The sequence below is a fragment of the Erinaceus europaeus genome, chromosome 5, assembly GCF_950295315.1.
Source record: "Erinaceus europaeus chromosome 5, mEriEur2.1, whole genome shotgun sequence".
In the NCBI taxonomy this organism is placed as follows: Eukaryota; Metazoa; Chordata; class Mammalia; order Eulipotyphla; family Erinaceidae; genus Erinaceus; species Erinaceus europaeus.
The window spans coordinates 119172977-119191306 of NC_080166.1; the positions used below are offsets into that span (position 1 = coordinate 119172977).

Sequence of the window (18330 nt, forward strand, 5' to 3'; positions counted from 1 at the left end):
TTTACACACTGCTGAGTTCTTGAGCTCAGATACGCATTGAAGACAACATAGCTCCTATAGTGATGTGATATTAATAAAAGCACATTTAAATTTGCTATAAAAAGTTAGGAGAGACATGTCATTTTAATTAAAAATGGCAAACGGTCAGCTGCCCATTCTGCTTGCATCTATTTTAGCACATGAGGGGTCGATCTCAAAGCACTATGCCAAATGACAGTAAGTCAAATAACTAATTGGGCTGTCTTGCATTGGTTTTATCCCACTTTCCTACAAAGCAGCATCTGAAACAGAGATCAAGTTGATGATCCAGCAAGTACAGACGCTTCCTCTTTGACTCAGGGTCAGGTTGTACTGCTCTCCTAAAATTATCCATAATGAACCAATCAGTATGTGGTATCAAAAGGTGAGGTAATCTTGTCAAAACTCCCTCAGAACCCATCTCCAAACAGATGCCTCTGGAAGCAGGGGCAGATTCTCTGCGACCAGTGCTTGTTCCTCTATGCTGAGGACCTGCTTTCCCTCCCTACCCCACCACAAACCACGCTCCCACACCCATCCCCTTTCTTGTTTTTACTCCCCCTTATTTTCTTAATACTTTCAAACAGAAGGCTCAATTTTATTCATACTAAAAACCCAGGACACCCATGGTCTGTGCTTTCCCTTTCAGGCTATCTCTTGCTTTACTTCTCTTTTTTCAATATCTTTTGAGAACCATCTAAGCCCATAAAGTCCATAGTTTCTTTATTTGGTGGCCATTTTTCCTTTTTTTTTTTTTTTTACCCCTTCTTTTCATTCAATATGACAGAAATAAATTGAGAGTGGAGGGGGAGATAGAGAGGGAGAGAGAAAGACAGACACTTGCAGACCTGCTTCGCAGCTTATGAAGCCTCCTCCCTGCAGGTGGGCGCCCATAGTCTCCATCCCCCGCTCTTGGTGCTTGACTCTAAGGTCTCAATTCTCAGGATGGGTCTCCTCTGTTAACTCCTACTTGGTGCTATGGGTTAGACACTGCTCTGTAGAGTCTACATCCGCTCATATACATTATACACACCCATGACTCTATAACTATTTTATTTGTTGTGTATACAGACAGCAATTGAGAAAAGGAGATAACGAGGGAGGAAAAGAGGAACGGAGGGAGGAGGAGGAGGAGGAGGAGAGAGAGGAAGGGGAAGAGAGAGAGAGAGAGAGAAATAAAGTGAGCCCCAACACTGTTTCATCACTTCAGAAGCTTCCCTCCTGCATGTGAGGCTTGAACCCAGGTCCTTGTGCACTGTAATGTGTGCACGCAACCAGTCATGCCACTACTTGGCTCCTCACCCACGACTTCTGTTCCCAGAGCAGGGACTAGAAGTTGACTACTTCCAACTCTGAATTTCCAGTCTGAAATCTCCATAGGTCTCTGGCTACCTACAGGACCTAGCTTCTCAAGCACTCCAGACAGATCTCATCCCCAAACAAATGTATCATCTTTCCTCTCCATGTGTTCTCCTCTGGTTCATCCTGTTAGTTTCGAGAGTATGAGCCACCCAGTTGTCTGAGTCAGGACTCTGTAGACTTTCCTGGCCAGCTCCTACATACAGTAGGATGTGTAATGCACAGCCCATTGTACCACAGATCAACAATGGTTTGATAATTTTATTCTAATTTAGCTGGTGGTTCTTCTCCACCAGCTAAATCTGGACCCTTTGGGGACACATAACTTGTTTCATTCATCTTTCTATCACCATCACATCCTATCCTCCAACACAGATATCCAGTAACGTGGTCACTGAATTTGTTAAGAAAGAACAACTAAATAATGTGCTTTGACTTAGAAAAGGAGGCAGTTGGAGGTTGGGTGTTGGTATATTTGCTTAAGCGCACACATGTTCCAGCCCCTGCTCCCCACCTGCAGGGTGGATGCTTCACAAGTGGTGAAGCAAGTACTACAGGTGTCTCTCTGTCTCTCTCTCCCTCTCTGTGTACCCCTCCTCTCTCAAATTCCCTCTGTCCTATCAAAAAATGAAATAAAATAAAATGAAAATTGGTTGCCAGAGTTAGATTTGTCATGCAGGCACTTAGCCCCTGCAACAACCCTGGTGAGGAGGAGGAGGAGGAGAAGAAGAAAAAGAAGAAAAAAGAAAGGAGAAGGAGAAAGAAGAAAGAAGAAGCAGAAGAAGAAGAAGAAGAAGAAGGAGAAGGAGAAGAAGAAGAGTGAGAAGAAGGTGATAATTATTATTATGATTTTATTATTTAGAAGAGTAAGTCAATTCCCCGTGGAAAACAGTGTGTATATTCCTATACACATTAAAAAATCCACCTACTATATGACCCAGCTATGCCTCTTCTAGACATCTATACAAAGAACACAAAAACACCTACTTGGAAAGATCAACGCACACCTACTTCTGGGTTTGCGAATTCTCTTCCCATGGTATTATTTAATATCCTTCTCGGTCATTTGTATTTCCAGTAACTAATAGTTAATTCTAAAGACCTCACATTCCCAAGACCAGTGCTGGGTTTGTATCCAAAGGGCTTAATCCTCAAACCAAATAAACTTTTAACTGGTTAAAGTAAAGGAAAAGAAAAAAGAGAGTATGAACCTCATTAAGAGTCATGTATTACTTACCAAAATATACGTATATCCATGAAGGGAAATTATATCTTAAAAGACTTACTTGGAAATTGTGTGACTCTAAGGAACTGGAGTAGAAGACAGGCAGTTGTGAATATTCTAAACACAAGACTAAATATTAGGCATAGAAAACAGTGGTGTTATTATTATTTTTAATGCCATTGGAAACTCATCTGTCATCTCTTCTTTATAACTGGTGTTTACAGGCACCTTCAAAAGACATTTTAATACACAAAGGGCAACTCTTCTGAAAGCTTCTCCAATACAGAAATTCTTACCAGTGGGTGTGGACATGGACTTTGGAGCTGGAAGCAAACTCCTTCGAGGTGTCGTCACATTGGAGGGTGCTGGTGGGGCGGCCCGGCCTGTCCCCTTGGGTGCATCTTTTGAGGGCGGAGCTGCCTTCAGATTTGGCTGGTCTTCATTCCCAAAGGTTGACCCTGTGAGAAGCAGACAGTATTTTCATTGCAACTTCATGAAAAATGGATCCCTCCCTCTCACCATTTGCAATAGTCAACCCATGCTAATAGCATCATCCACTTTAGAATGTGATCTTTTAAAGTAAGGGGCCTTGGGAAGCATTTTGCTGGAACTGGGTGTGAAGAAGAGTTCTCTTTAGTCACTATCTGAAAGCCTGTCATCAAATTCACTTGCAAAGAGCAATCACACTCCTCTAGAGATCTGACACATTTACACACACACATGCTGCTCACATGCACATGTTACTTATGTGGCTGTGTAAATATGTATGTGATAGGCATCTGAATAATAATTCAGAGCATACAGAGTTCAATTTTAGAAAGCAGTGTGAGTGATCCAGGAGAGGTATGAATAAAAATATCCACATGAAAGAAAAAAGGATATCCACATGCATCAGAGTTCCGGTTTACTCTCAGTCTGTGACATCTAGCTATGATTACCTTCAGAATAAGAAACAGAGAAGACTTGTGCAGTTCTGGAGAACTTGATTTTTTGTTCACTTTATTTTATTTTTTATTTCTTTATTGGGGGGGTTAATGTTTTACAGTTGACAGTAAATACAATAGTTTCTACATGCATAACATTTCTCAGTTTTCCACACATCAATACAACCCCCACTAGGTTCTCTGCCATCCTGTTCCAGCACCTAAACCCCCACCTATCCACCCACCCCAGAGTCTTTTACTTTGGTGCAATACACCAACACTGGAGAACTGTGAGGGCTCTGAATGAAAATCTAGCTCATTTTAAAGGAAGATGATATTTACTAATATTTTCTGTTTACTGTTCTATACAGAAGCAGATTCTGTCTGTAGGACAGCTTATTTAATTATTTAAAGATTTTATTTATTTATTCATGAGAAAGACAGGAGAGAGAAAGATCCAGACATCACTCTGGTACATGTGCTTCCAGGGATCAAACTTAGGACCTCATGCTTGAGAGTCCAATGCTCTAGTCACTGCACCACCTCCTGGACCACAAGACAGCTTATTTATAACTAGCTACTCTGAGCACTGAAACTATGGCACAATGGACTATGTTGTCATATTTAAATGGAAAAAGTTGTTGTGGCCCAAGCTTTCCTTCTAGATCTTTCCACACCTACTGCAATACATACAACACACACACACACACACACACACACACACACACACACACCTACAACATATGTATATATCTGCATTATATGCACCTTAAAGACAATGACACCACTTCCTGGGTAAAGAACAAATTTTTGAACTATCTAGTTGTGAAGAGTAATCTACTATTAGACAGAGAGTCTGAATGTATTGAGATTAGTGCTTCTTGGAAATAAAACCATGCAGTTAGGAATGTAGCTACCATGGAAAAATAAACATTGACAGCTGAAAGAAGTATACAGGACTGTAGTGAAAGAAAAAAATTTCAGCATAAAATTTCATTTTAAAGGGAGAGTCCTAATATTCTACTCAGATAGGGCCTGCATAAAAATGATAACACTATTAAAATGTTTTCAGTGTTTGAAAAAGCCAGGTGTTCCATTCAACCATTTCAAGTTGCTTTCTTTCCTCCAAAGATATGAAAGTCTGTTTAAAATCAGCAAGATTTTGTTTTGTCTCTAAAGAAAAGTATGTCTGAGAAGAAAAAAGAAAGAATATGCTGCCTTCCAGATACCAAGTTGCAGATGCTACTATGATTCTATCCTGACTTCTCTGGGCAGACAACCTTACCAGTATGTCCTGGAACCTTGCCTCTCCAGAGCACTGCTCCACTAGGGAACAACAGAAACAGGCTGGGGGTATGGATCAACCTGCCAGTGCCCATGTCCAGTGGAGAAGCAATTATAGAAGCCAGAACCCCTACCTCCTGCACTCCCAAGGCAATCTTGATCTATACTCCCAGTGAGGGAGAAATGATAGGAGGAGGGTAAGAAGGCTCTGAACTCCAGCGCCATTAGGACCAGCAGAGAGAGGGGGAAGGAAGGAGGAATATTAGGATGTAGTAACTGGATCATTAGTGGTTTGGGGAGGGGGAAAAGAGGACTGAACCTGGAAGGAAAAGGGGGCAATTATGTACAAATATAGACAGTTGTAGAGATGATACTTAGCTGATGTCTGCAACCTTAGGAGAACCGCAATAGTTTGTGATGGAGGGATTGGGGATTCAGAACTCTGATGGTGGGAACAGTGTGGAATTATACCCCTGTTGACGTGTAATTTTGTAAATCAATATTAAATCACTACTTAGAAAAAAGGAAGAATGTTCTGTTCCCTAACACAGGATCTGTGCCTTGTAGTTCTTTTAAGTTGTGATGCAACATTTTAAATAATTCCACACAGGGTTTGGAGAATGAATACAGCTAGCTAGCTATGCACATGGAACACAGGCATCGGAACTTCACTGAAAGCATGTGCGCTGCGTTCTGCACCAGAGAATAAAGCAAGCAAGCATTTAGCCCCAAAGGGACACGAGTGAGCTTTTGCTTATGAAGCACAGAATGTGTCCACCTGTACTATCCTAGAGAAATCAGAGGATCTCCAGGAGTTTACAGGACACTGCATATGGGGAGAGGAAGGCCATTAGAAATATTTCACTTGGGATTGACTAGTGCGTCCACTGCTGACATACTGACAGAATAATCTATTGACTGTAATTTGTAATAGAAGCTGAATTGAGCATAAAACCTTTCATGCAAATTCCCTTGTTTAACAATTTATTAAAGATTATTTTAAAAAGGAAAATATTAAAATATAAAATTCAAATGCCCTTTTATCACGTCCTCTTGTGCCTGGCATTTCTTTTAGATGGAATTTATTATTCAGTGAGCATGTCAGTTTAAAGATTTGGCTGCTTTCCAGGTTGGGAATTAATTCATCTGTTTGAAGTACAGAGTGTCAAGGAAGCTATGTATTTCCCTTTGAGAGTTTCAATTATTAAAAAAATAAAATGAAATAAAACTCTATTTTGGTCCATTATTGCAGGATACAGCTGGCAGTCAGCAGCACTACTCTGAAAACCAGCTTAAGATGGCCAGCAATTAAAAAGACACATTATTCAGTAACTGAAAAAGTACTCTGGATTTGGAAATGGCTGCTGAATTCTATAAATGCTCCAGGCACTTCACAACAATGCAGACAAAGCTGAACCAGTACTTCATAAGAGGAACAAAACAACTAGAAATAAACAAGTTGTGTGTGTGTGAGCCAGGCAAGTATTCTGGAAGATTCAGCCAGTGGAAGTGAGTGGTTCATGTGTTTAATTCTGTCATCCCAATCTCAACAAGCCTGAACCACTCTGGTCTGCACAACCTGGTAATTTATCTACTCTTCACTTATTTACAGGGCAATAGAAATACCAGAACATATCAGAACATACCTCTCACTTCTCTCTGCCTCTCAGATTCTTAGTTTGTATGTGGGATAATGATAACTAAGTTAACAGCACTATTGTAAGAATTAAAAGAACTAATGACAGGCATTTTAAAAAACAATAGAAAAGTTAGTATAGGAAAACACTTAGGGCCAGGGAGCTATCTCGGTCTATTAAGGCACCAACTTGCATGCCTGAGGTCCCAGAGACCACACGTTCAATCCCCAGCACCACCTTATGTTAGAGTTGAGTTGTGCTCTGGTTTCTCTCATCCTCTTCCTCTCCCTCTCTTATAATACATGATCAAGTCTTTCTTCTTTTTAATATTTATTTTCTCTTTTGTTGCTCTTGTTGTTTTTCATTGTTGTTGTAGTTATTGTTGTTATTGATGTCGCCGTTGCTAGATAGGACAGAGAGAAATGGAGAAAGAAGGGGAAGACAGAGAGGAGGGAGAGAAAGATAGACACCTATAGACCTGCTTCACTGTGTGAAGTGACTCTCCTGCAGGTGGGGAGCTGGGGGCTCGAACCAGGATTCTTACGCTGGTCCTTGCGCTTTGCGCCATGTGCGCTTAACCCGCTGCGCTACTGCCCGACTCAAGAGTTTGCACCATGACTCCACTACTTCTGGCAGTCAGTTAGTAACCCACCCACCCTACCTCCCTCGCTCCCTTCTTCCTTTCCTTTTTTCCTATAGAGGGGGAGATAGAGAGATAGTGTAGGAGACAGAGACAGAGAGAAAGAGAGACACCTGCAGTACTGCTCTACTGCTTGTGAAACTCTCCCCTCTCCTCCCCAGGAGGTGGGGACTGGGTGCTTGAACTTGGGGTCTTGGTAGGGTGTGTATTCTACCAACACTTGACTCCTAGAATTTGTAATATATGTAACTGGATTTTTTTCCCTCTTGGATCAACATACTTGAAGGAAGACCAAGCAGAGGTTTAACTAACAACACTGTGCTTAACAATGTATTCTGGGGGGGAGGGGTCAAGCTGATAATAGATACAGTCATGCATTGCATTCTGTGCAGCCTAAAAAAAGCTCTTATATTAGGGGAATGAGAGTTCATCAACTCTCTTCACTCTGTCTCAGTTAGGTGTGAACCTGAGCTGCTCTGGCCATACCTTAGAGATAGGAAAACACAAGCAAATCTGACCAAAAAACGACTGCAGTAAAAGAATGAAACTGAACCACTTGATCTCACCAGAAGCAAAAGTCAACTCCAGATGGATCAAGGGCCTGGATGTTAGACCAGAAACTATCAAATACTTAGAGGAAAACATTGGTGGGATACTTTCCTGCCTAAACCTAAAGGACATCTTTGATAATACAAACCCAACTGCAAGGAATACTAAAACAAAAGCAAACCAATGGGACTACATCAAATTGAAAAGCTTCTGCACAGCCAAAGAAACCATCACACAAACAAAGAGACCCCTCACAGAATGGGAGAAGATCTTCACATGCCATACATCAGACAAGAAACTAATAACCAAAATACACAAAGAGCTCAGCAAACTTAGCAGAGAAAGGAATCAAAGGAATACAGATTGGAAGGGAAGAAGTCAAGTTCTCACTATTTGCAGATGATATGATAGTATACATGGAAAAACCTAAAGAATCCAGCAGAAAACTACTGGAAGTTATTAGGCAATATAGCAAGGTGTCAGGCTACAAAATCCAGTGGCATTTCTTTATGCAAACACTAAATCTGAAGAAGAAGACATCCAGAAATCACTCCCATTCACTGTTGCAGCAAAATCAATAAAATACCTAGGAGTAAAGCTGACCAAAGAAGTGAAAGACTTGTATACTGAAAACTATGAGTCACTATTCAAGGAAATAGAAACTGATACCAAGAAATGGAAAGACATCCCATGCTCATGGATCGGAAGAATAAATATCATCAAAATGAATATTGTCCCCAGAGCAATATACAAATTTAATGCGATACCCATCAAAGTTCCACCAAGCTTCTTTAAGAAAACAGAACAAACACTACAATCATTTATCTGGAACCAGAAAACACCTAGAATTGCCAAAACCATCTTGAGGAGAAGAAACAGAAATGGAAGCATCACACTCCCAGACCTCAAACTTTATTATAAAGCCATCATCATCAAAACAGCATGGTACTGAAATAAAAATAGGCACACAGACCAGTGGAACAGAATTGAAAGCCCAGAACTAAACCCCCACACCTATGGACATCTAATCTTTGATAAGGGGGCCCAAAGGATTAAATGGAAGAAGGAGGCTCTCTTCAATAAATGGTGCTGGGAAAACTGGGTTGTAACATGCAGAAGAATGAAATTGAACCACTTTATCTCACCAGAAACAAAAATAAACTCCAAATGGATTAAAGACCTGGATGCTAGACCAGAAACAATCAAGTACTTAGAGGAAAACATTAGTAAAACAGTTTCCCATCTAAACCTCAAGGACATCTTTGATGAAACAAACCCAATTGCAAGGAAGACTAAAGCAAAAACAAACAAATGGGACTACATCAAATTGAAAAGCTTCTGCACAGCCAAAGAAACTATCACACAAACAAAGAGACCCCTCACAGAATGGGAGAAGATCTTTACATGCCATACACCAGACAAGAGATTAATCACCAAAATATACAAAGAGCTCAGCAAAGTTAGCACCAAAAAAGCAAATGATCCCATCCATAAATGGGCAGAGGATATGAACAGAACATTCACTCTAGAGGAGATCCAAAAGACTAACAAACAGATGAAAAACTGCTCCAGGTTGCTGATTGTCAGAAAAATGCAAATAAAGACAAACATTGAGATACCACCTCACCCCTGTGAGAATGGCATACATCAAAAAGGACAGCAGCAACAAATGCTGGAGAGGTTGTGGGGACAGAGGAACCCTTTTACATTGCTGGTGGGAATGTAAATTGGTCCAGCCTCTGTGGAGAGCTGTCTGGAGAACTCTCAGAAGGCTACATGGACCTTCCATATGACCCAATAATTCCTCTCCTGGGGTTATACCCCAAGGACTCCATAACACCCAACCAAAAAGAGGTGTGTACTCCTATGTTCATAGCAGCACAATTCATAATAGCTAAAACCTGGAAGCAACCCAGATGCCCAGATGTCAATTAAGACAACACTAGGATACCACCTCACTCCTGTAAGAATGGCATACATCAAAAAGGACAGCAGCAACAAATGCTGGAGAGGATGTGGGGACAGAGGAACCCTTTTACATTGCTGGTGGGAATGTAAATTGGTACAGCCTCTGTGGAGAGCAGTCTGGAAAACTCTCAGAAGGCTAGACATGGATCTTCCATATGATCCAGTAATTCCTCTCCTGGGGTTATACCTCAAGGACTCCATAACACCCAACCAAAAAGAGGTGTGTACTCCTATGTTCATAGCAGCACAATTCATAATAGCTAAAACCTGGAAGCAACCCAGGTGCCCAACAACAGATGAGTGGCTGAGAAAGCTGTGGTATATATACACAATGGAATACTATGCAGCTATCAAGAACAATGAACCCACCTTCTCTGACCCATCTTGGACAGAGCTAGAAGGAATTATGTTAAGTGAGCTAAGTCAGAAAGATAAAGATGAGTATGGGATGATCCCACTCATCAACAGAAGTTGAGAAAGAAGAACAGAAAGGGAAACTAAAGGCAGGATCTGACAAAATTGAAAGTAGGGCATCAAAGTAAAAACCCTGTGGTGAGAGGGAGGGTGGACATGAGGCTTCCTGGGCCGGTGGGGGGTGGGGGGGGAGGGGTGGAGGCGGGTGGGTGGGAGGGGACACAATCTTTTGGTGATGGGAATGGTGTTTATGTACACACCTATTAAATTGTAGTCATATAAATCACTATTTAATTAATATGAGGGGGGGAAATTGATTGTATGTCTAACAAAGGGACTTTTCAAAGCTAACGCAATTACCAATAATGTGATGATAACAGTAACTATCCATTGTCTTCTCGAACCCTAAGACAGCAGGGACCTCACATCTCCACTATCGAGCCTAAACTTCCCCCAGTCCTGGGACCCTAGGGTAGGGACCACTTTCCCGTATGCTTCTCCCAATCCATATCAAATAATATTGCATCCGCTGATCGCAACCTAATCAATGCAATGAGTGCCACCCCAGCATGCTTCACTTCAGACTGTGTCCAGAGACTTCAGGTGTGGAATGACAACCCTTCAGCTTCATCACTCGGGTGAGACCTTTCCTTTCATAGTATACTCTAATTCCATCCCAGGTGGTTCACTTCCTAACAAAGTCCCAAAACCTAGATATAGACCAGGTTCCAGAAGATAGAGCATATGTTCACAGGTATCCATAAAGTAGGGCAAATATATACCTGAAGGCAGTAGTATACTAGAGTTTGCAGTGAGTAACCCCAAAACATCATCTCCACTATTCCAACCTTTGGGTCCATGATTCTTCAGTAATTTGTTTGGCTTTGTATGTTAACTCTCTTTTCAGCCACCAGGTTCCAGATGCCATCAGGATGCCGGCCAGGCTTCCCTGGACTGAAGACCCCACCAGTGCGTCCTGGAGCTCCGCTTCCCCAGAGACCCACCCTACTAGGGAAAGAGAGAGGCAGACTGGGAGTATGGAGTGACCTGTCAACGTCCATGTTCAGCGGGGAAGCAATTACAGAAGCCAGACCTCCCACCTTCTGCAACCCACATGGACCCTGGGTCCATGCTCCCAGAGGGATAGAGAATGGGAAAGCTATTGGGGCGGTGATGGGATATGGAGATTGGGTGGCGGGAATTGTGTGGAGTTGTATCCCCCATCCTATGATTTTGTTAATGTCTCCTTTCTTAAATAAATAAATTTAAAAAATAAATTTAAAAAATGACCCCATCCAAAAATGGGCAGATATATGAACAGAACATTCACTACAGAAGAGATCCAAAAGGCTAACAAACACATGAAAAATTGCTCCATGTTGCTGATTGTCAGAAAAATGCAAATAAAGACAACATTGAGATACCACCTCACTCCTGTTAGAATGGCATACATCAAAAAGGACAGCAGCAACAAATGCTGGAGAGGCTGTGGGGACAGAGGAACCCTTTTACATTGCTGGTGGGACTGTAATTTGGTCCATCCTCTGTGGAGAGCAGTCTGGAGAACTCTCACAAGGCTAGACATGGACCTTCCATATGACCCAGTAATTTCTCTCCTGGGGATATACCCCAAGGACTCCATAACACCCAACCAAACAGATATGTGTACACCTATGTTCATAGCAGCACAGTCCATAATAGCTAAAACCTGGAAGCAACCCAGGTGCCCAACAACAGATGAGTGGCTGAGAAAGCTGTGGTATATATACACAATGGAATACTATGCAGCTATCAAGAACAATGAACCCACCTTCTCTGACCCATCTTGGACAGAGCTAGAAGGAATTATGTTAAGTGAGCTAGGTCAGAAAGACAAAAACGAGTATGGGATGATCCCACTCATAAACAGAAGTTGAGAAAGAAGAACAGAAAGGTAAACTCAAAGCAGGTTTTGACTGAATTTGGAGTAGGGCAACAAAGCAAAAGTCTCTGGGTTGACTGCAAGAGCAGAAGTTTGGCTTCACGGTGGGTTGGGGGGGAGGATGGGATAGGACACAGTCTTTTGGTGGGAATGGTGTTTATGTACACTCCTATCAATCTGCAGTCATATAAATGAATATTTAATTAATATGAGAGGGGAAAATCGATTGAATGTCTCAAACTTTTTAATACACAGACCACAGGCTGAGTCTTTGATATGTTGTCTCTCTTAAAAGCTTAGACCAAGGAGAACAGAAGCAACTGATGGCACAGCTATATACAAATAATGTCAAAGGACATAAATTATGGTGCTGTTGTGTATGATACAGCAAATACTAACAGGGATTTTTCAAAGTTAACCCAATTGCCAAATAATATGATTATAGCAATAACTATCTATTGTCTTCTTAAACCCTAAGACAGGAGGAACCTCCCACTTCCTCTATAGAGCCTATACTTCCCCCAGTCCTGGAACCTCTAGGGTGGGGCTCACTTTCCTGCATGCTTCTCTCAATTCATACCAAATGATATTGCATCTGCTGATCCCAACCTAATCAACGCAATGAGTACCACCTCAGCATGCTTCACTTCAGACTGTGTCCAGAGACGTCAGGTGTGTAATGTCAACCCTTCAGCCTCATTACTTGGGTGAGACCTTTCCTTTCATAGGATTCTCTAATTCCATTTCAGGTGGATCACTTCCTAACAAAGTCCCAAAACCTAGATATAGACTAAGTCCCATGAGATAGAGCATATGTTCACATGTATCCATAAATTAGGGCAAAATATATACCTGAAAGAAAAAGTACACAGTAGGTTGTAGAGAGTCAGTATAAAGTTCATAATGAAATAGTGTCTACTTAGACTTAGATACCCTCCTCACCTACTTCCTATTACACTTCACTAATTCACTCCAAAGCTAAACTTATCAAAGCAAGGACTACAAAAGTTGAATATGGGCAAGAGACTGGCATACTTTAACAAAGACTGTTTAGTCACTATCAGGTCACCCCATCAGCTGGGGCCCTAATCGGGGAGTCCTGAGATTCCCCAAAAGACATGACGAGCCTAGACCTCGAACAGATCCCTCTCTCCATTGTTATTGGTCATCTCTATCAGAAACACACAATTGACCCCTTTGTGGGCACCCATAGGACCTTGCCCTCAACTTGGATAAAAAATGGTAGAGAATGTTCCATCCTCTGAAGGGAGGATGGACAACATAATTTGTGTTCCACCTGAGGAAGATGGATCCTGATATTAGGGCAGTATGGAATGTTCCTACTCATGACCATAGATTGTGAGCTCAGATCTACAGGGATTCAGAGGTCACATAGGCTCTTAAGCTGAATATGGGCCCTAGATCAGATCAAATCAATGGGGTTTACAGTCAGCAATATTTATACACCTTTCCCATATTTGGGAGCTACTCTCTTCCCTTATCCAGCTTTCTGGTCCATTTACCAGCCAAGACACCATCTCCCCAGACAATAACTTGAATCCACCTGCATATCAGATTTCAGGCTCAGGGAAAAAACAAACAAAAAACTAGTGTAGTCACAGACCCTTCATAATAGAACTAAAATAGACCTACTAGTTATCTACAGAATGGGGACCCCCCCTAACTCTTCATCTGCACTACTCTAGCCTTTAGGTTCATGATTAGTCAACAATTTGTTTGGCTTTATATGTTAACTCTCTTTTAAGACACCAGGTTCCAGATGCTACCATGATGCAAACCAGACTTCCCTGGAAAGATAACCACACCAATGTGTCCTGGAGCCCCACACCTCCAGAGCCCCATCCCACTAATGAAAGAGAGAGGCAGGCTGGGAGTATGGATCGACCTGTCAATCCCCATGTTCAGTGGGGAAGCAATTACAGAAGCCAGACCTTCCACCTTCTGCATCCCATAATGACACTGGGTCCATGCTCCCAGAGGGATAAAGAATAGGAAGGCTATCAGGGGAGGGGATAAGATGAGTTCTGATGGTGCAAATAGTGTGGAGTTGTACCCCTGTTATCCTATGGTTTTGCCAATGTTTCCTTTTTATTAAAAAAAAAGATGACTGCAGTAAAAGACAGGGCTAGATAACATAATGGTTATGCAGAGACACTCTCATGCTTGAGGCTCTGAAGTCCCAGGTTTCTAAGTCAATTCCCCACACCAACACCAGCCAGAGCTGAGCAGTGCTCTGGTAAAAAGAAAAAAAAAAAAAAGAAACTGCATTAAAAAAAAACAGAGAGCCTTATAGAAATGTAGGCCCTTGGAAAAGGAAGTATACATTTATGTTCTGTGATATGCCCCTAAAAAGCAGCAAGGATTGCCTAATTACCCACGTCTGAAATAAAGATGGAAATTTATGGTTTCTGATCCATATCCTGATACTTATCAATGCTTCACTGACTGGGGGTGAATCAATAATGTAGCCTGAATTTAAAAAGCAAGAGAGGATGGAAATGAGGAACAAACAGTAGGCAGATGAGAATGAAGTGATTAGAGGAATAGTTGGGGAAGGAAAGCAAACAGCCATTAATAATAATGTGACAATACAGCCACCTTCTACGAAACATGTTTCACTGATCTTGAATATTTATCCATATCATAATGGTTAAAATATTCTCTTCACTGATCTTTTAAAACAAGCCAGGCAGTCAAATAACATATTATCTTGGTGGCATAAATGCCCAAACAGTGCATATTTCATTGAGTTAGCAGTATTTGTCACTTGGTGACAAATTTTCATTTGTCAACATATGAACTGAATGTTTTGTTTCCTAACTTCTCTATATTCTAGCCTAGGCATGTATTTTATTTTTCACATTGAAGAGTTAAGATAAACTGCTCTCTTACAGTTTCATCAAAGCAACTCCTTTCATCGGCTGGCATTTCTTCCAACTCCCCATCTAGTCCAAGAGACGCCAAGCAGCGCACCTGACAAGACCCTGCTCCATGACTGCGCTACGGAAATGTGCTCAAGTCAGCCTCATCAGGAACCAAGGGAGGGTTTGCAGGGAGGGCGCTGCCTTTGGCAGACACCTCGACCCACACAAGTTTCTACTGTTCCAAAAGCTGGTGTCTTTCACAATGCACCTCCCTCCCCGGCCCCATTTCCTTTTCTCAGTAATATCCACAACCAACTTATCACAGAGGAGAATACATCGTTGGTCCTCCTACTTTCTCTCTCTTCATTCCCCACCCAGAACTCCAGAATATCCTCTATACTATTTTCTGAAGTCATTTTAGTACAGTCAATCACAAAGACATTCAGTGCTCTTATTTTCATTGTCACTAGGGTTTCACTGCTCTGGATTGACTTTTCCAGGAAGAGAGAAAAAGGTAGGCTGAGTGGCAGAGAGACACCATAGCACTGAAAGTTACCTTAATTCTGCAAAGCCTGGGCTCTAAACTAGGCTGTATGCATGGCACAGTTCCTCTGCCAAGTGAAGTGTCTTGCTAGGCCTAGGGTCCTCTTTCTTATTCCTTTTAGTTTTTATTTATTTTGGCCATCTTTAGGGCTTCGCTGCTCCCAGATGACTTCTTCAGAAAGAGACAGAGAAAGAGCTGAAAAGAAACGACAGCACTTCCTTCAATGTGATAGGGGCTGGGCTCAAGCCTGGGTGGCACACATGTGGCAAAGCAGCACACTATCCAAACGAGCCACTGGCCCCTCTGCATATTTCTTCTCCAGGACTAAGGGGAACATGGATACTAATGAATTGGTAAAATGAAAATCATAGTCCAAGGGTTCACAGTTAAGGGGTACACATGTAAGAGAAAAATAGACCTGTTTAACTGGTGTTCTTCTCAGGCCAGAAGACAGGTTACCTGATAGGGTGCATTCCTTGCCATGTGTGCAACCCAGGTTCAAATCCCAGCCATGGGAAAGGGTGTCACTGTACGAGGGGAATATCTCCCTCTCTTTTTCTGTCTCTCTGTTTCTTTGTTTCAGTGACCTAGAGCAGTTTTTCATGTTTGTTAGCCTTTTGGATCTCCTCTGTAGTGAATGTTTTGTTCATATCCTCTGCCCTCCGCTTCCCCAGAGACCCACCCTACTAGGGAAAGAGAGAGGCAGACTGGGAGTATGGACCGACCAGTCAACGCCCATGTTCAGCGGGGAAGCAATTACAGAAGCCAGACCTTCCACCTTCTGCAACCCACAATGACCCTGGGTCCATGCTCCCAGAGGGATAGAGAATGGGAAAGCTATCGGGGGAGGGGGTGGGATATGGAGATTGGGTGGTGGGAATTGTGTGGAATTGTACCCCTCCTACCCTATGGTTTTGTTAATTAATCCTTTCTTAAATAAAAAAAAAAAAGGAAGGAAGCAAAGGCTAGGGGTGATGCCCTCTCTCATAAAGTCAGAGCAGCCATCATGGAACACGAGGGAACGCGTCACCCAGCCCAGCACATCTGGCACATTTAATAACATGAAACCTCTTTTGGATTTGAGAAATCCTCTTTTAATATTTACCAAGCTATATTCTCCAAGCAGACAACACAGTCAAATATTGATGGAGGTTAGTTACTTAAAAGACCAAGGGCTAATTTACCAAGTGACCTTTGAATAATTAAAAGCAACTTCTCCATGTTCTTCCTTTATATCAATTAGACCAGTGGTATTAAATCCCTTTTCCCTCCCAAAGTACTTAAAAACTTGAGCCATCATCTATGAAACACTCTGGCTCATCATTGTGTAAATCTTTTAGTAGTTAATACCTTGGGGAGCAGATTTAAGTCAGAGCTTTTTAATTATATACATAATATGGGAGCTGTTAGAAGATAAGAGCATCTGATTGGAACTCAGTTTAAATTCTGCTGAATCTGTTAATATAAGAAAGTACAGACATGATCAAGGCCCTCTGTCTCAGCTTTGCTAACAGAGCAATGAGAGAGCTTAGATGCTCCCTCCCTACAGTGGGCATTTGGTGCTCTAACGTTGTATCTGTATGGCACAGACTTGTGTTGGGAATTGTGTGGAATTGTATTCCTCTTATCTTATGATCTTGTCAATCATTATTAAATCAACATAAAAAAAGAAAAAGAAAAAATAAAACACCACAAGGGTTTCTGTACACATTCCCCAGTAACCATTCACTGCCTGCGCTGATGTTAATCCCTTCCACTTGGAAGCCAGGGACAGCATGTTGAATCCTTCTAGTGCTTTGAATCTCTTGACTTTCTTTTCTGTCTGTAGCCAGAGGAAACACTGCTTCTAAGAACACTCATGTGATTTAGATCAGGCCCATCCAGAATAACCTCCTTTTCTTATCATCAAATGAGCCATTGACGGTAACATAATCCTGAGAGTAAAGGCCATGGTGTGTGTTGTCCTGGGGATTACTGGGTTTACAAACAGGACAGCATGTCTCTTAGGAGACATCTTAAGTCCTGCTTATCACGCTTGCTTATCATACCTTGATCACATTTATGTTCAAATTTTTCTATTATTTAAAATTAATTATTTTTCTTCTTGGAGTAGCCCTGGGTTTTGTTCCAATCTGCTGCCACAAGTTTCCTTAGGGAAGGAAGCCTTAGCAGATGTTGCAGTTCATAAATATTTCAGCAAACAATTTATTCTATTTCTGCTTAACCCTTAAGGCTGCAGACTGATCTTTTCTTTCCTTTCTGTGCACACAGCCATAGGTGTCATTCTGCCCAGGGTGGAAAACAAAGCAGCTTCCCCCCATCATGTTCTGCACTGAGCTGACCCAAAGCTAATTCTGCTTAGTTAGGACAAAATTCTCCCAGAATTATCTGCCCTTCCAGTGCACATTCTGACTAATGAAGAAGTCTACATCTGACCTCAGATTAAAATACATCTGCCAACAGGTCTCAGTTTATGAATTCTTTTTAAAATTTTTTTATTTATAAAAAGGAGACATTGACAAACCATAGGATAAGAGGGGTATAACTCCACACAATTCCTACCACCAGCACTCCATATGCCATCCCTTCCCCTGATAGCTTTCCTATTCTTTATCCTTCTGGGAGCATGGACCCAGGGCCATTGTGGGATGCAGAAGGTTGAAGGTCTGGCTTCTGTAATTACTTCCCCACTGAACACAGGCATTGACTGGTTGATCCATACTCCCAGTCTGCCTCTCTCTTTCCCTAGTAGAGTGGAGCTCTGAGGAAGCGGAGCTCCAGGACACATCGGTGGGGTCGTCTGTCCAGGGAAGTCTGGTCAGCATCATGCTAGCATCTGGAACCTGGTGGCTGAAAAAAGAGTTAACATACAAAGCCAAACAAATTGTTGAACAATAATGGACTTAAGGGCTGGAATAGTGCAGATGAAGAGTGGGGTGGGGGTCCTCCATTCTTAACACAAT

General features: G+C 41.9%; 1 protein-coding gene across 2 annotated transcripts in view; it reads right to left on the reverse strand.

Annotated features, from left to right (window-relative positions):
* Positions 1–18330, reverse strand: part of MTUS2 (microtubule associated scaffold protein 2) — a 411436-nt gene that overhangs the window by 156785 nt on the left and 236321 nt on the right. For both annotated transcript variants that reach the window (XM_060191674.1, XM_060191673.1), the window contains exon 5: positions 2899–3060. In XM_060191674.1, coding sequence (XP_060047657.1) covers positions 2899–3060 — 162 coding nt within the window. The remainder of the gene's footprint in view (positions 1–2898; positions 3061–18330) is intronic.